The 19,692-nt window shown below is 33.5% G+C and overlaps 1 protein-coding gene across 1 annotated transcript; it reads right to left on the bottom strand.

Annotated features, from left to right (window-relative positions):
• Window positions 1-1,088: 1,088 nt before the first annotated feature.
• LOC137930786 (protein qui-1) lies at window positions 1,089-18,883 on the bottom strand. The gene is made up of 29 exons (XM_068774078.1): window positions 18,693-18,883; window positions 16,990-17,069; window positions 16,121-16,243; window positions 15,432-15,601; window positions 15,042-15,196; window positions 14,752-14,920; window positions 14,523-14,682; window positions 13,668-14,412; window positions 13,444-13,587; window positions 13,160-13,360; window positions 12,837-13,015; window positions 11,909-12,055; window positions 11,358-11,476; window positions 10,850-11,028; window positions 8,657-8,780; window positions 8,294-8,405; window positions 6,966-7,244; window positions 5,740-5,911; window positions 5,550-5,668; window positions 5,212-5,472; window positions 4,939-5,109; window positions 4,336-4,530; window positions 3,296-3,494; window positions 2,705-2,842; window positions 2,545-2,631; window positions 2,327-2,471; window positions 1,622-1,694; window positions 1,431-1,535; window positions 1,089-1,169 (listed from the first exon to the last, which is right to left on the bottom strand). The coding sequence occupies exons 1-29, from the start codon at window positions 18,802-18,804 to the stop codon at window positions 1,089-1,091; spliced, it is 4,944 nt and encodes a 1,647-aa protein (XP_068630179.1). The 5' UTR covers window positions 18,805-18,883.
• Window positions 18,884-19,692: the final 809 nt, after the last annotated feature.

Raw genomic sequence — 19,692 nt, 5'->3', positions numbered from 1 at the left:
TTCAGAATTTTCCATCATAAATTCATTACGTGAAAGTTTTTAAATTAAAACAAAAGAACGGACCAGTTTCTAGAAGGTAATTAGTTAAATAACAAATAATTATTACTTAATTTATTAAAACAAATATTGGTTCGATAGTTGAATTGAATGAGGTCTATTGTTAGTTAATGCCGATAAGCCACTTTGTGGTGCTGCCAAAAATAATAACTTCTGCTATTAATTTTTCTATAGAAAGCGGTCCGGACCCTACTAAGAATACGTCTACAGAATCACAATGTAATAGGGTCTAAAAGTTATGAAATCACTACTCTTAAATACCATATAGTTATCGCAAAATTTAATCGAAATTTTCCGAATGCTATTCATGTATGAGTTTTTCAAAAAATCTTTATTTTATAACTGATATTAATATCACTGAAATATATGTTTTAATGGAACGATGTCACATGCCATTCAATCTCCAAAACAATGAACTGAAAACCAAATTTCCTAATCGCAGAATACTAGATTTATCTGATCTATGACAGTTTCATGATTATTTCATTCTAACGCTGCTAGATAGTTAATGAGGAATCTATTAAAACGATCGCACTTTTAAAAAATCAAAATCTGTGACGACGATAACGAAATAGACACGTCGTTTCTTCAAAATGTCATTGAATATTTTGTTGTAAAATCGAAAAATTTTGTGTTAATGAATAGATTTTCTAAATAATTGCTTCTATTTTGATTTGTAAATCAAAGATTTTCTTGAAAAACCCTCTACAGAAAGCGCAGTTTAATGTTATGTTCTGCCGTATTACATCATAAATAATTAAGAACATAATAAAACTAATCATAACACTATTTGAATTAAAAAAGCGCGTTACAAGAGACCGGCTCATTGCAATATCATAAATTAAATATAACTTAAATGTATTCAAAGGAACGTTGTATTTTTTGAAGCTGCCTTTATTCGACGATGTGCTCTGTGATCAAAAATATTTGAATTAATTTTATATTCCATACTAAACCGCAATATAAACAAGAGTAACAACTTAAAACTCTTAGAAAAAAAAGAACAGTTCTAAATAAATTCAAAAACATTACTAACCTTGTTCTTCAACGGGCGTTTGTTCCTCGTCAGATGAATCAAATCTTTCAATCAGCGAACTTTGCTTAGATAAGGACTGCAAAAAATTTATAATAAATTCAGTGAAAAAATACAATCAAATAACGCGTATTTAAACAAACTTAAATACCATATATAGAATAATGTGATCAATCGGTAGTTGTAGTTTTTAACGAGCATTTAAGTATGTTATCAAAGTTATTGATATTAAAACTTATCATGATCTAGAAGTATAATAATACTGATCGATTGCGTAGTGATACAATTTTTAAATAAATGTGATATAAATAATATCATATATTTTAAGATAAAATGTAACCTTATTGGAGCGGCGACGTGGGGGAGAAATCTTATTCCAAAGCGCTTCAAGTTGATCAAAATGTTGAGACTGTGCGATGGCTGCTTCCTCAGGACCCAAACTCACCTGTTGTACAAATATATTGTTAAACTTATCATGTTAAATTTTGATTCATATTAAAGTCTATTCAAAATAAAATCTTCTGAACTTACCTGAGAACCTAAATCTTTGTTTTTAGCTTCTTGAATTTTCGATATTTCTTCCATTGACGCCGATACAGAAAATCTAGAATAGTAAAAATAAGACAGTATTATAAGTTTTTTTCCACAGTCGTTTCAGTGATGACCCATTGACGGGTAGTGCCGTGATGTCCTTCTATGATGCTATCAGCAGAAGGGCGCACCTCGTGAAGGCCTTCCGGAGAATAGTATTCCCCTATCGTAAACGGGGCCTACGGACTTGCAGGTGTTTAGAGTGGGATCCCTTAACTTCCACTAGCTTTAGCGACTCTGAGGCCGACGATAGATCAACGCGGTCTCGAACCATCGTAAAAACACAGCTAGTGTTTCGGAGGAAACGTAACAAAGCATACCTCGTAATGGATTACCAACGAGTGGGTTTTACTGGGTAGGAATCCCACATAATCCTATCTTCCCCTCAGGGGCAGGGTATTTTTAACGTCAGGAAGATCCCCTCAACAACAGAAAAAATATTGTTTCCCTTTTAATATAGGACGAAGCCGGTTGGTGAATATAAGAACAAACGAACAAGGCCAAGGGCGTGAATGAAGTAATAGATTTTGTTAGGGATTTATTTGTTTTGAAGTAAATAATCTTTTATTTACTATCGCAATAGAAGAGCTGTTTCCTTCATATGACACAATTTGTATGATACAAAAACATTTTGTTCTATCTTACCTTCTCTTTAATCTTTCATCGACTTGTGCCATCATGGCGGCTGAAGTTAAATGGCCATACTTTTTCTGCCAGGTATATGTGTCAAGAGATACTTCCTTCTTAAGTAGTCTTCTCATTGGCCGTTTCGGAGCTAGCGGACGAAGTTCTAATACCAGAAAAACAATTATTAATATCACTGGAACACTTTATGAATTATTGTGGAACAGAATAAGGATTACCGTCAATATCTTTCGTCGGTGCAGCGTACGTAGGAATCTTGACGTAAGTCGCAGGTGTATTGTGCAAGCAAATAATTGGCAAGCAACCTGTCAAAATATTGTTAAGTTAATTACTTTTGCAATAAGTAAAGTACAAATATATAAAGTATGTTAAATAAACCTCTATCTAGAAGATGGACGACTATTCTGGCGCAGTCACTTGTTATTTGAAATCCTAATAACGGCACGTGTAAAGCCAACGAAGTAAGTGCCAAACCTCTTTTAGTTTCCCAGATGATTAGAGTTTTATCTTCTGCACCTGTTTCAGAAAACTTAATTTAACCTCTTAATTCATTCGTATCCAAGACGAACATTTTTAAAATAAAGATAGCATTATTATTTGGCGGTCAAAATTACCGTTATATCTTCAACTGGTGACGAACGTATCAGCTAATTAGAAACAAAATTATTGGTTACGGGACCTGAGTGTATATTCTTAATGAAACCAACTTTAGATTTCGTAGAAAATAGTTCGAATATTATATTTTTCTAACGTCATTTATTACGACCGGCAGGTTTTTAATATTGAACGGTATAAAAAGTGAATAATTAGCATCAATATGCATTTAAAGGTTCAACTTTGTTAAAAACAACAGTAAATATTTATTAACAATTTTTTTAGGTAATTTTTTATTATTATAATGGAAAAATGTCCAACCAAAAGATGTGAACACATAGTAGCAAATGACAAAAATATGTTTTTAGTACTCACCTGAAACCGCAATAGTACCATCTCCAGTAACTTTAACACACGTGACTTTACCCAAATGTCCAGATAACAGATGTAAATCAGAGCCGGTATTAATATCCCAAACTATCAGGTTGAAATCCCAAGAGCCGGATACAACTTGAGTTTTGTTTGTGATCGACACGGCAACGCATGTCACAATATCTGTATGTCCAACTAAAACCTAATAACAAAAAAAATATTACCCCGAGTTAGAAGCGACGAGATCTGTAGAGTTAAAAGTAACCGACATTGCCCAGCGGATTGGCAAGTTGAAGTGGCTGCAGCAGGCCAAATCGCGCAGAACAGATGGCCGCTGGAGTCTAAACCCCTTGGCCTACACGGTTTTGCCAATTTCAAGAGCAATAATTAATAAAAAATTGGTCGCGATCTGTGCCATTCAAATGTTCAACCGTGTACCTGAACTGGCACAAAATGATTATTTTGCATGACATATATCAACAAAAGGAGTTGTTAAAAAATAAACAGTGTTTAGGTAAGAACAGTAATTTAAAGACGTCCAGGCTGCAATTTTATTCAATCGATCGGTTGACAAAAATAATTTATCATTAAAAAGTAGATAATACATTAATAGCAATTTACAAATGAACACTTAGTTATAAATTTTGGCCTATAACTATGAGTCAGACTCGTGGCTTTCGTTGATGGCATAAATTTTTCACCACGAGTTATGCTCGTGGTTATAAGCCAAAGGGTCAAAGTTCTGGACTGATCACGAAACGGCAAGCGCAGCGTTAGGCGCCCACGATATGGTAAGACGGCCTTGTTAAAGTCGTCTCATGACGTTGAATCTACTGGAGGGAACTTTGTCCACCAATGGACATTATCAAATTATTATTATGACGATGAATGATTGTCCTTAAGTATGTGGTTTTATAATTAAAACAAAATAAACACTATGTCGGTAATGACAAGTTATTAAAAACCATCTAAATTATAAAGCGCCTCATAACTTTATTAACGGTATATTAGTTAATGAAATAAAAAAAATATTGTACCCTAACCTGCGATAATTTCCCTCCGTCTAATTGCCACACTTTAAGCGACATGTCCATCGAACCAGTTACAACGTGTTGGGAATCAGCAGTAAGAGCAAAACACGTTATTCGTTCAGCGTGCGACACTGATCTTCTTTCTTCGCCGCTGTCCCCGCCGGTTAATGCCCAAATTCGAATTGAATTATCACCATCAGAAAGAATCTAAAACAATCCGTTCAAATTTTTAAAAATTCGTATAGTAGTTTTCTTTGTTAGAGACTACTATCTATATATGTATTGTATAATTTTTCAGATAGATTCTAACGTAGAACGTCCATTAATGTGGACAGACGTAACTGTAAAAGCTCTATAAAACCTAAGAACACAAAATCAGCCTAGCTTAATCGATATTTATATTTCGAACAGGCAAGAAAATAATAATATTTAATTTTGTGATGTAAAATAAAAATGTTACAGTTTATTATATAAATAAATTATATATGGCAGGTTAAATTTATTAAATAGGTGAACATCTTATTAGTCTCGTAACTAGTATTAATAAAAAAATAATTAAGATTTCGTGGATAAAATCTATTACAGCAAAGTAATAGCCATCAAAATCTAACTTACCGCAAATTTCATATTTAATGTTACATCTACGCTAGCAGAGGGGCCGTTGGTAGAATGTAATATAATTCCAGAGTCTACAAGCCAAACGTGAATATTTCGTGCTCGGTCGCCGGACATGGCGCGTCGGCCATCCGACATCATCAGCAATGTCTGTAATGCGGCTGAGTGACCCTAAAATTATACATAATTATTCAATAGAACAAATAAATGGAATCAAAAAAATATGTATCAGTAAATCACAAATTTTAAGTATACAAAAACTGACTAACAAACCTTGTAGGTTAAAGATGGAGAATTGTCGGCCAATTGCCACACGACGACTGTCCTATCTTCAGAGCCACTAAGCACCAGCAAGTTGTTTGGAGAAAATGTGACGCAAGTTATATGACCAATGTGTCCATTTAAAGTTGTCTGTAATCGATGGGTTGAGAGATGCCATACACGGACCAGACCACGTGCGCAACCACTTGCAGCCAACTGTCCATCTCTTGACACTTCCAGACAACTTATGGGTATCAATTCACTTTGTTCCGCCTGTTAGAAATAACACATAAGAATCTAGAATATTCGGTAGATATGAACAACAATATAGTAAATTAATAATTAGTAACCTGTAGTATAGTAATATTAGTCGTTGATTTTGTTTGACGTCTTTTCATTTGCTTCGTCGGTCGGAAGTTTGTTAAGTTGTCTTCTGTGTGGAATGAATATATCGTCACGCGATTCGCTCCTAAAAACATATTAACGAAGATTGACAATGATAATCTGATCTATAGAAATATGAATGGAATAAGGTTATACCTGCTGCGAATAAGAAATGATCCTTGTCAGCGACCGCCAGAGCTGCAAGGTCATGGGCAGCTGCTAACGTTCGTAGCAATTGACCGCTATGTAAGCTGTATATGTAAATACGTTGATCAGCACATCCGACCGCTGCCCGGGAAGAATCATGTGCCACGCAGAAGCATTTTACCTAAGAAATAAACCATCTTAAGGTACCATATACAATCTTCATATAAAATTTTGGTAATGTTTTGTCGTAACAACTTAACTTCTTAGCATTTAACGGATACATCGTGCGGCAGATTCTATCGCGTTATAGGAGGAGGCGGTTAAGGTGACAGGGCTGACCACCAACGCAGCAGGTTTAAAGAGGGTCTTCTTGCAATGCCCTTACCTGCCACTACCTATCAGACTCCTCTTCCTGCCTAGCAAAATTTTGGCCCTACCAATGCTCTAGAGGCCCGTTCTAGAAATGAAATGGTCGCTTTTGACAGGATTTTTTATAAACCGCATATAAATTCACTGTCTATTTATGTCTAATTATTTAAATAATTATGTAAAGGCTCTTTCGTTCTCGTTGGTCATATACGTCTGTAGTAAGTTTAACAGTTCAAACTAAATATTAATGATCATACACAAACAAAATTTTGTTTTAATATAAATTATAATAAAAATGGTTTACTAGCATTACTTAAATAAAAAAAATTAAAAAAGCTTTTTGCCTCATCGTTTTTAGATTTTTCTGTCTCCAAATTATTTTAAAGGTCTTTAATAAACTTGCTGTACCAGAACTGTCTTTAAATATTCGAGGGAAATTTTAACACAGAGGAACGTTCACCTATTTTAACTACTGCACTATACACATATTACTATTCAGTGAAACACATAATATAACGGTTTAATTCGAGGCTTAATAAACATGTTTAGCTTTGTAATTGTGAACAGATTTAGGCTAAGCTGCTTTCAGAACTCTTTTACTACAAACTCGGAGAAGTTTTAAATGACAACGGCAAACAGCATTTTTGAAAGGAAAAAAAAATAAAGCTTTTGTTATAATCTCTATAAACTGTTAATGTAACGAAGCGGTAGACGTGTGCCTGGGTCTGGGCAGCCTTAGACTGGCCCTCCTGCAATACGACATAGTCAAGATTGCAGGAAAATGGAAGCGCAAAATCGGTCATTATGGCGATCTTTGCAGCAGTACAATGCCTTACTTTATTAGACAACATTTTATTTACAACTACCTTAGCTTTATGTCTCTTCAACGTGTGTAAGTAGGTGCCAGTAATAAAAGTACGGAGATGTAACTCGTTATCCCCTTGTAATGTTATGAGGAAAACATTGTCATCAGTGACGTCCATCGCGTGGATTGGGACGCTCGCAGCCACTGTACTCAGGATGGTGAAATTGTCGACGTTCCATGTACTAACTGTACCATCCTGAGATCCAGTGACCAATATTTCACCATCCTGTATTACTTTCACCGATGTCACTGGTCCTCGATGATGATCAATTTTGGTTACCTGAATTAAGCAAATAATTTCAATATTAACCTAATTGATTAAAAAATATTCTAAAAGTAAAAATCATGTACCATATACCTTGTTTGGCAAGCCCTATTCGGCTACTTTTGTTATATATAAACGCGGAGAAAATTAACAGCTACCATTTTCCGATAATTAAAACCAAAGAAAGATTAATTAGTATGTTAACAAACAAAATATCGTGTACCATAAAGCATTAAAATTAAATTATAATCACATTATTACTCTGGTCTTGGAGTAAACGAAAAACTTTTTTTGGAAGTAATCTTTGTTAATTATTAAGACGTTAAATCCACAAATAACGTGATCATACGAATAACACAAAATTAGGAAGTCTATCACGGAAACTGATGAAACATAACACTTTTCGGACCTTTGAATAGTGTCATACCAAATGATTATTTCAACATTTATTAGTTCGTACGCAACTTGTGTGAATTGCGGCTTGTTGTCTCTGGGAGCAGAACCTTTGTGATCATATTTTTAATTAACAATAGAATCAAATTATTCAGAAAGATTGGGAATTGTATAAAAGCTTTGATGAAGTTAATATATTTATACATTTATTGTAAATTAAAGTATGGTGCGACCTATACAAAACTTAATGGTGTCACGATAATATTATAGTTACAATAAAAACCAACGTATCTGTACGTTGATTCGTAAGTTGAAAATAACTTTTTTTTTAAATTCGGTTAACTATATAATAAAATTAGTTAATTACTACTGCTTGCCCCTGCAGACTTATTATTGCTAGAAGTTTTCAGACATAACTTTATAAAGAGTGACTGAAAATAGGTGTAAAATCTTTATCGGGCTTATATACCTATTTTCAATCAACCCGCATAAAAATAATCTGAAAATATAGACCTGATCGTCAATTAGTGACCTTAGTGTAATTTAAAACAGTTTTGCTTGACCCGTATAGACAACATTCCAACGAAAGAGAATAATGTACTAAAAATTATAAGTAAATAAATATCTCAAATTTAATAAATCAAAAAACTTCTAGAAACAAAAATACCTACCAAAGTCCCGTCGATTAAAGAGGTTACGATAACCGCAGAATCTTCTCCTCCACTGATCACCAAAGACCGATTCACTATAGCTGCTACACACAACACTGGTGCGATGTGTTCCCTGAATTATTAATATATATTATTTATTTAGAACTACATCATCAATAATTTAAATAAACTATTTTAAAAGTATTTAATTGTAAATATAACCAGATATGTTTTAATAATTATTAACTGTAGAATATTGACGCTGGAAGTTGTTATACTTAATTTTGTTTTTACATTAACTTTGATCTATTTAAATTAAATATATTTAACATAACCACAATATTTGTAAAACAACTTAGACAAAATTGATATTAAAACACTCACAAGATTTTAGTTTTAACTGCCAATGTATGAAGATCCCAAACGATGACGGTAGTGTCTTCAGAACCGGTTAGGAGATATTGAGATTCTCGGGTTACGCACATGCAAAGTATGCGTCCAGAATGTCCTAGATAAAAAACATCTTTCGTATACTTTATTCATAGGACAAGAGCTAATATAGTTCTGTATATTTAGTTAATTATATTCAGTACATCGTTAGTCCAAAAATAATGACACAATAGGTCATTTTTAATATTACATTACATTTATGTACATTTTTTAAATCACCAATGGGGCCTTGAGATCCTGGAGACGAGACCATGAATCGGCAAGTGCACCGTAAGATGTACAGCCAGAAGGTCGACAAATGACTTTGTTAAGGTCGTTGATTGATGCTAGATGCAGGCCGCTTCCTACCGATCTTTTTAGAAATCTACAAGGGTCCAGCGGTGGGCCTCTTATGGCTTAAATTATGATGATGATTATTTAAATTTTAGTTAAGTATATTATTATCGTTAGATGTATACTGTGCAGAGGCAATTAGCACAGATAAACACTATATGGTGAAGTGTAAGATACAGCTAGACTCGCGTCGTCGCGATAGAGTCTTGAAAATCATACGGGAAGCGATTAGTTTGTCAAGAGCATAGAAAATAGTCACAAAAAAAGATAAATATGGTGGTAGTGAGCTTCAAAAAATAAACAGAATTACAAAGATGCGTTTACATGATCTTTCTTTTTTGAAAAATTACATGTTACACTTTATATATTTTGTCTTTGGATTGGCATAAAAAATTGTATAAATCTTTCGGTAGCCAAGTTTAAAATATGTTTCCTTTCGTTGATCGAGAAAAATACCAACTCATAGACGAAATAGGAGTCAATACAAGAGTACGTCAGGAGAATGGAGAAACATCAAGTCTTATTGTAAATAGAAAGAATAATCAATACGAATAATTTAAGAGCAAAAGAATGCGTCCGCACCGTGCAAACGACAGATGCACGTGAACGTATATTTAGTTCGTAATGACTACCTAATGACATAAGCCGGACATTTTCTCGTACTAATTGTATGTAGGTAACATAGTACGAGCATTGTTGTTCCACAAAAAATAAGTTAAATACTATTGTCTAGAAACTGAAATGTTCATTTGTTACTAAAACTTCATGCATCTGTAAAAGATTTTACCTTTAAAAGCAAGCAAAAATTTCCCTCGAGAGTATTCTATTTATAACAACCGTCTTCGAAGAAATCTTTATTTATTTCGACATTAAACAAGAACTTGACTTTTACTAATGTGGTTTCATTGTTCTTAAGAAGTTAATGTACATAATGGAGAAAAAATTACCAGAGTATTCCGGCAATCGACTGCAATGCGCATTAAGCTTCAGAACGCTGTTACGTGAATTATATTGCACATAAAGAACAGAGAATATTACTAAGAATTGAGAAAAATGGCTAACTAAAGTTTTTCTTACTCCATCTAAGTTAATAGTGATTTAACACGAACTCCTTTTCTTTACGAAGTAATTCTAGATAATGTGTGCAAATTTATTCATTTCGAATGACTGTTGCTTTTTCGGTAACATTGTAACTTTAAAGTAGTTATTTTTTGAATACAAGTTACTTTAAAAAAAGACGTGTCTCATTCATGTTATAATTTATTAAGAAGTTAAAAATATTTTAGTGTATATACATGCAAAATATATTACTATATTATTTATGGTGTCAATAAATTGATATAATTAAATATATAATTAAATAGCTTTGTTAGCTAACTCTTGTTAGATAACAGAAATATTATAATTTGAGGAAAAAACCGGTGCTGGTCACTCCCTTTGAAAAATCAGTATTGTTCTGAGATGATACTATCGTTCTTTTCTTTAAATTTACGTTTAATGTTTGGATTTTGTTTAATTTTAACTCATGTTTTAAACTTTGAGTCATTTTTATTTATCATAATACGAAGTAACATAATATTATATGTTTAAATTATTTTTTTTTGGATGCTTATAAAATGTGCGAAAACTGTGGGTCAACAAATTAAGTCGACCACTTCCATGTCAAATAATCTCATCATAATTACGAAAGGTGCATTTTTATTACTTTATCTCTATATTTAGATTAACTAAGACTTCTTGAAATGAAATCGGTGGAACATTAAAAGAAAGACTTAATTTCAGAACTTTTTTTACCTTTAAAAGTGTGCACTCTGGAGTTGGACATCACATGCCAGAGCTGTGGATCACCCGCAGAGGGTGCAAGTACCAAATGTTGACCCGAGGGTGCCAACTGCAGCAATCGAGCTCCGGCTCCAGGAGTTGACCCTCCCACAGACATTACCCTCACTGTTGAGGCTATTGGTGGCTGAAGCCTATTAATCAACAAAGAAAAGAAGTAATTCGGATTAATTTAAATTTATTTCGAGGCCGAAGCAGATTTTTAAAACAAAGAAAGTAATTGAATAGCTGCTTTTAATATTTAAAACACGCACATTTAAAAGTATTTTACTAAAATTACGTCTTAATTCTTCGAAAGCTTTGTGTGTTCAAAGAACTTCTTAATTATAGTATTTACGTCTAGATTATCTATAAAGATTAGGATTAAGCCAATTTATTTTGTAACTAATGCTACTTTTACCACGGCTGAGTAAATATCTTTTAAAAAAATAGGTTAATTTTTTAGCATTTATTACTATTTTACCATCCATTTAGCGGCACAAGTAAGGGTTTGTCGTATCCATCGCACCATGCCATGGCGGCGGTGACCAGGGTCGCGAGCACGCCTCGGCGAGCTATGGCGGGACGTAACCACGCGATAATCTGCGCGAAAAAACTCATTTTCAAAATTATAAACTTTAATAAACAAATTGTATGTAATAAACTTTGTTCAGTGTTATGGTTGTAAGCATAATTTCGTTCACTGAACCGTAATAATGCATTTCTGGCCAAGTCTTTAAGTTCGATGTTTAATGATGGGGTATTGATTAATTCTTATTGCCTAAAGGCCCACGACGTTCATTTAAATAATTGTGGTATTATTGGGCAGCCCATATAGTGCATAGAATCGATGGTCGCTGGGGCCTGAGCTTCTGAAGTGAAGAACCATGGGCTAGAAAAGCCACCGTAGCACGTCCACCCCAAGTTGTTAAGGTTACGCGTAGAATTTGGCTTTTAAAGTAACCACTGTTTTAAATATAGACAAGTATCGTGAAGATATATAAATAAATTCAAAAAGACTTTCAAATAATTCACCTGCGCTCCCAACTGCATCGGGTCGCGAGTCAAAATGTCACTCGATTTCCTAACAGCGCCGTACACCAGCTCGACGTCACGGTCTAGGATGTAACACCGGACATGTTCCAATATGCAGCGGAGATACGATATGGTAACTGTTTGCACCTAAGCAATAAATAAAACACATTCACTGAATCATAACAGTTTCTGGTAATGATAATAATATATTGCAGTTATTGATTAAATATATACAATGAAAAAAAAAAAAACAATTAGTCCTTAATACATTTATTATCATTGTTATTTCAGTCGCCTCAGTAATGAATACCAAAGAGAACCGATAGGAACCAGTCTACACCGAGCTTCTTTCATTTTTGATGGATGTCCTACAGAATCTCTTATCAGCCATTTGTTCTGCGCGCAGGACTGCTCACTTCACTTACACTTGCCATTCCTTATACACGTTTTTAGCAAATTAATTGTTATATAATTATTTCAATAATTTTAAACTATGCTATAAATAAAAGATTGGAAAGGTCGTCAGAAAATGCTGAAAATTTTTAGTCTTATTCAAGAATTTTGGCTTCTATTCATTAATGGACTCAGTTTGACCGAAATGTTAATGGTGGTGATGATGAAAAAAAAATATAACAAAACTGTATACAACAGATTAAAGAAGATATATACAATTTAACGGAGAACTATGGACGTCAATATGATTTTCAAAGTATGGTAATGGATTGTTTTGTATGAATCGCCTTCCTATCAGATGAACTGACAACCTCAAACGGCGAACCGAAACTGAGTGAATGTAGTGAGTAAAGGATCTCATTTGATTGTTAAATGAGGATCATCACCAGCACCAGGTAAATGTAGAATCATTTGATGAATAACATGTTAATGTATAAATAATTGAAGAGAGAAAAATATTACCAATGTTACTTACAGCTGCGAGCAAGAAATCGAAGTTACAGACGGTCAAATCCTTGAGCTTCGAGAAATCACCTGCAAGCAACAAATGTAACCACGATTCTTCAACGTGGCGCTGCGTGAAGGCTGCTGCAGTTCGACTGGCTGAATGGAATGGTGTTGAATCGAGAAGAGCATCATCGTCGTCTACACAACCTGTTGAAAGAATAATAGATTATAAATATGCTAAGTTTTTACATCAATGCGTAAAGACTGAATGTTTAGTTTCGTGTTAATTTCTTATGTTATAATATTATAGTATTTAAGATTTTTGTTTAGAAACTAAGAAATACTTCTTACCTAATTCTTGTGCTTCGGAAGTATCAGTGTCGTCAGATTCGTGCAAAAAATTAGCGAAATGCAGTGCGGCGAGATCGGAATGGGCATCCCTTAAAGCGCTCTGTACACGTACATAACGTCTCCGGGCCCTCGACCCCGCAGCTGCCGCACGCCATCGCCACGTACATCGACCAGATACAACGTTTTCCGCTATTAACGATTCTGTTTACAAATTACAATAAAGTTTGCCACATATATTAGAGGTCCAATAGAATCACAAAAATACAGAAAACAAACGTGCTTACTCATCATGTATTTCGTGACACAAAGAGCCGAAAAATTAAAGTTAGCGTCTTGTAACTTTATAATTGCTTCACTGTTACTAGTAGGCATTAATAGCTCTAGTAGTTCAAGTTCCGTAAGGCCGAATTCAGAACAAGTTATATAACCTGTAAGATAATTATTAAATTTAATTAAATGAGGACTTACTTCTTAAACATGACAAGGAAAACATTAACAATTTATTTACCCGCCAGTTTACTAAAAGCCTTAGCTCCAAACACTGTCTCCAAATTATCGAAGGCACTATCAATATAATCTCCGTAACTATGGTTGTCAGGAGTTTCTTCGATAGCATCTAATAAGTAGTAACAATTTTGTATTTTAAATTTTTCTTTCTGTGCTGGTGTTAGTTGCAATTGTTGCAGCGAGACAGCGCTGGTGCAAATAAGAAAAACATTTCTTGGTAAAGACATCGGCAACCAAGAAAGTCCAGTCACAATATCACATTCCAATGGATTCACTCTATGCACATTATCAATAAAAATGAGCATAATCTCATTAGCCATGTCCTCGCATCTTCTCAATAAACTTTGAAACCAGTTATTAATATATAACGGATCGAAGCTGGCGTCTTTTGGCAGATATCCTTCGGGGATATTCAAAATTATCGATATCTGTTGGCACATTACTCGCAATAATTCTAAGTTATAGGCTGATCTTGGAGTCGCCGCAGAAAATCGTATTATTCTCAAGACAGGTCTTGCAAACATTTCTTTACATTTGAAGTACAAATGTGTCAACAAAGTACTTTTTCCTGACGCATCAGGTCCGTAGATCAACACGGGCGGGTGCCGACATCGATTGTCGTAATTTTCTTTTACAGTGTTTAATATATTTGTAGCAGCATCTTCAATTTGTTTAACAGTTACTTTGTACAGAGAGTGGTGTTCTATACATATCCTAAGATGAGTTATATGTTCTAGAAATACTTCCTGTAATAAAGTCAACGTGTTTCAGTATTTTTAAATTTCTCAGCTCACTTATGTTAGTAAGCTTGAACATAATATTATGGTGAGGACAAAATCATAATATAAAATATTACCTGTACAGTCTTTTTTCTTCCCCTGCCTTGATCTGGTTCTGTGCTTAAACTGTCGTCGATCAAAGCACTCACGACAGCGTGTACTTGATCTCTAAATGGGGACAGTTTCTCATCGTTATCTGAAGCTCCGTCGGTTCTTGATGATTCAGCAGACGATACCCTTTTAAGCATTGATTTTAAAGTGAGGTAATTTTGTATATAATATTATTAATTTTCGCTGTATACTTACTCCAATCTTATTACATGGCCGTCAGGTAAAGTGTCTTCGAGCTTCCTTTGTAACCTCCTTAATCTACTATGTGTTATAACAGTTAGTCTGGAATCATCGTGTTCGAGATCAGGAATGTCCTTTAAAATAGCAATCATCCCTTTGGGATGTTTACCACTTGATAGTAATTCTAAAAATATAAGTACAGAATTTAATTAACTTTAGCTTAATAAACTAATTCATGTGAATATCATTTTTATGAAATTTGTTTAAATGATAATATATGAAAAGTATATGTATTTAATACGTACCTAAAGCAAATTCGCATTGTATTTCAGTTGAACTCCGCAATAAATCAGCAACTCCATCCTTATCGTCTAAAGTTTCAAGAGCGAGTGTCTTAAAAGCTTTCTCGATAGCTGACAAGCGGGAACGTTGTTCTTCCCGTTCAAGTAAATCGCTAAACCTAGTGTTAATTTATTTTTAAATACATTATCTTTATTTAGCCAGTATTATTAAAATAAAAATAATTTTTAAGTAACATTTTCTCCATTTCATCTGTTGCGGATTGTCGATGAAATAAATTCACGTCGTTAGTTTTAAACTATTTAAGTATAACAATCTTGCTTTTTATTACTTGATATTTTAAAATATTTGAAAAAGTAAAGCGGTAGAAAGATTCAATATACAATTTCCCTTACCATTTATCATCACCTTCTAATTTATAAGTATCGTTTCCATTCAGTCTGTAACATGCACGTAGGAGGGCAGCCTGTGCTGAATCTGATTTTACTAACTTTTCAAAGATTTTCACAGGGATTTCAAAGGGCAAAACAGGTTTATATTGTGATGCATCGCCGCCTATAAAACACTAAAACCAAGATAATTTATTTTGTATTTGTTATTGTTAAGTATGAATATCTTCAGTTTGATCAATAGAAAGTGAACTAAAGGTTAACCCTGCGGTACTTTCTACATCTATTATGCTTTATGGCTCTATGTACAGGATCATTGGTTACCGGCGTAAAAAGTATAAAGGGGTGATCGCTGTCAATTATATTATGTTGTGTAAATTATATATATATATATATATATATATATATATATATATATATATATATAATTCATCTGTCTGATTCCGATACAAAAAATAAATAAACGAAACATATTTCAGAGAGACCATCTTTATACAGGGCTATTGAAAATAGAAGGAAAAGTTTTACAGCTTTCTTATGACAAACGAATTACGAATTCACCTCTTAAATGACTTTATGTCTATAATTCCTATTCTGTATATTTCGAATAGTTACGGAAATCTTAATCCATATGCAGCTTATAATAAATTTGAATAATTTGTTTTTAAATTTTAATGTCTTTTATAATAACTTACAAGAAAATAACCGGCTTTGGATGTTTGATTACAGCATCGGATTTCGCTTAGATGATAACGTAACAGGGCGGGATTAGTTTCATCTTCACCGTCGGTACCGTAGTGCATATCAACAAACTCGATCTGAAAATTTTATTTAATGTAAGCATGCAATAAATTTTCTATGAATTTACTTCTAAAACCACAAAATGATCTATTATGACAAACTTTAGTAGCCTCAATATTTAAATAATAAATACATTTTAAAATAACATGGTAATGTACAATTATTTGAAATATAACGGGCACCGCTATGTTAGCGATCTAGACTAGTGTTTTCCAACCTTTTTGTGCCATGCCCCATCTTAGCCCTTCTATGTAACAATCATAATTATTATATCAAAACGAAAGAGTTAATTACGAGTTAATTCGAGTACACTTTCGAATTGCCCTCCTTAACAGTTAAATTACCCTTCTGTGGGGCGAGGGCTCAACGTTGGGAAACACAAGTAATCATTATCATCATGTCAGCCGATAGACACTCATTGTAAGGCTTTGGGCCTTCTAAGATTGCCGCAATGTCCGATCCTGCGCTGCACACCCAAGGAAATTCTGCGAACTTCACTAAATTGTTAGTCTACCAAGCGAGGGTATATCCTTGCTGAATTTACCAACTCATGTTCGCTACTCGAGAACCTTTCGCCCTACTGGCTGCCAGTTACACGAGCAACACCAGTGATAAGTAATTCTAATTCTCGTTACATGTTATATTATATAAAATTTTAACTGTGTTAAATCATAAATTAATATGATAAAATTAATATACATTAATTTCAATTTTTAAAGAACGCTGTGGTATCCCACTAACCTATATTATAATTAAACCCTACCTCAATATGTCGATCGTCGTACGTGGATTGTAGCTCTGGTCCAACCATCTCAAGGAGATGACGCCTCTCTTCACGAAATTCTGTACATATATATTTTTACTTCAATCAAACTTTTATTATAAATTTATTCCGTAACATCATTACGTATATAAAATTCGAAATTAGTATACACGACTTAAGTATTTAAGCGAATCATGAATAATTTTTTTACGATAATTGTCAACAACGGCAATAAATATATATATATATATTATACTTATTACTACGGTTTTTGAACGAGCGAGAAAATTATGTAAACAATAAATGACATAATAATGTAAATGATCATTTCGATAATGCATTTAATCGAATTTAGATAATGGTATGTTTTAATTGTAGTAATGAATACAGAGAGAGGTTTTATTGAACAAATTAAGTATAATCACGAATGTGGTTATGTTTGTTCATTAAGAAATACAATGCGGTTTTTAGAATGTAACAAATATAAATGTATCAATGTACAGAATTCTAAATTCAAAGATAGCTTTCAGAGTTCTAAGTTCTGTATTTAAATATAGTTGATTGAATTACATCGAGACTGTATTCAGCTGAAACTTCAAGTTTGTTATTTCTTGACCGCTTTCTATATAGGACGTTGTACCTATTGAGTTGACAATGCTGGAAACTAGGTTAAGTCAATGTTTATTTATAGAACGAACGATGCGTTATTGTGGATGGTTTGCGACCTATAATTTTTTATTTGTATGTCACATTTTGTATCATGCGTACTTTGATACCATAAAAATGTAGATTAATAATAGAATTGTGTTTATGGAAGAGAGTAAAAAAAATAATAGAACAGAGTACAAACAACTTTCAATAAAACAAAATGCACATTGAAATGGTAGAGTGAAATACATATATTCAAACAGTGAAGGAATATTGTTTCAATAAAACAATTTATTTCGGTGAAAACAATAACATCAATAAATAAGATTTACATTTTAAACGTCACAGAAACATGTAACGTCTGAGACGTTAGAAGTGTCATATGAATATGATAACTCTTGAAATGTGATATTCAAGAGGAAGGATAACTTCCGTCTGTAATATCCGTTTCCGTTTGAAGTCAACAAAGGAAAATAATATTTCATTCAAGTATTTAAATATATTTATACTCAAACTAAAAATTTATTAGTATTGAATTAAAAATATATATTGTGCCGACCATACCGTATATTAAATCAACAAATAATCCACATGAATATTTTTTTATGTGTAAACGTTTGTGTACGTCCGTGGTTTCTTATAAACGTGACACGGTAGTCTTGGATGGGAAAGTAAACGTACAATTACTTTAAAAGTAGTACTATTACGACAGAAGACTCCATCAAGACGTCATTATCAAATGTAATTTATTACGTTAAATTCAAATTTATTCAATAAGTAATAAGTTTTAAATAAAAATCAATGTGTGCATAGATTTTTATCGTTTCATATAGAGACAATATTCCTGGGATCGCTTCCTGGAAATTTGGGTTCTAATCTACAAGAACATCTCCCGAGGGAAATATAGTTGAGTTACTCGTTAGAGGATCAGGTTACACCTCTTATACTGTACCAACTCAAACCTTAACCAAAGCTGTTAATATGTCTGATGATTTTAACAGCTTCGAAACCAAAAGTTTGTAAAATACCGGGTAAAGTATATTTCATTAGCTTACCATTGTATACAGACGCTATGTAGATTTTGACAACACGAGGTCCAGGCCACTTATCACTCTGTTCGGTGTACCCTTGCAGTGCTTGAAGAACCAATGGCTCTGGAGCGCTCATGGCGCCCGCTACTTCTTTCACCTCACCCGGCTCCAATTACTCCATTCGAAGGCATTCTAATCAAAATTTTAGACATCAATCAATGTTAAAATTAGTAATAAGTATTAATACCCGTCCTCCCGGCGCTTCGCGTGGCTCGCACTGCCTTTAGTTGCTGGAATTTTATAATTTCACATACACACAATTAACATAGCCAAGAAATATATTTTTTTAGATATACATTGTTAAACAACGTCTCCTGTATCCACCTTGCAGATAAAGTTCCGTAAAATTCGCTCTCAACTGACCTTAATTTGGCAAACCCGAACCGAATTTTATAGTGGAAAACTCACATATACAGATTACATTACACATATAAAAATATTAGATATGGGCAGCGAACCGTTTGACCTGACCCAGTCAGACGAATAACCGCTATTCGGATTTACAACTCGACCGTTCCTTGTTTCTTGGGGCGTATAAGATCGCCAGACCAACTTATTATCTTAAGATAAGCGTGTCAGATACAGAGATTGTCATAGTAATGATCAACGTTATAAGATTTTTCATTAAGTCATGTGCCTGTTTGTCTGATGTTATAGTTTGTAGATGCAATAAAAAGTTTGCCAGCGTTCAATGTATTAATTTTTTTTAATAATAAGCTTAAATTTGAATTTAAAACATTGTAATATCAGTTTCCGTTTGACGTTTGCTGTCATGGTCTGTTTCATTTTTTTTCTTTCATGTGGAGATATTTTTTATCTGAATTTATTACATCTGAAACCTTAAATATACAATAGGCTATTTTATTTTGATCACGTACTACAAACAATAATCACAGCGCTCGGGTCTTATGGTTTTAGCAGATGGCCGCTGCGCTCTAAGGTTCTAATGACTACGGTCAGACAA

Source organism: Battus philenor, unplaced genomic scaffold (assembly GCF_028537555.1).
Source record: "Battus philenor isolate CCGP_79_NKW_IND1 unplaced genomic scaffold, ilBatPhil1.0.hap1 SCAF_7, whole genome shotgun sequence".
Classification (NCBI taxonomy): Eukaryota; Metazoa; Arthropoda; class Insecta; order Lepidoptera; family Papilionidae; genus Battus; species Battus philenor.
This window is presented reverse-complemented; position numbering and strand designations above follow the sequence as displayed.

Excerpts from the sequence above, each read along its gene's own strand:
- LOC137930786 (XM_068774078.1), bottom strand. The coding sequence starts at position 18,804 with ATGAGCGCTCCAGAGCCATTGGTTCTTCAAGCACTGCAAGGGTACACC. Across the intron at positions 15,602-16,120 it reads CCAAAGCCGGTTATTTTCTT|TGTTTTATAGGCGGCGATGC; the intron begins GTAAGTTATTAT and ends TCTTGGTTTTAG. Across the intron at positions 8,781-10,849 it reads CAGAGTGCACACTTTTAAAG|GACATTCTGGACGCATACTT; the intron begins GTAAAAAAAGTT and ends TTTTTTATCTAG.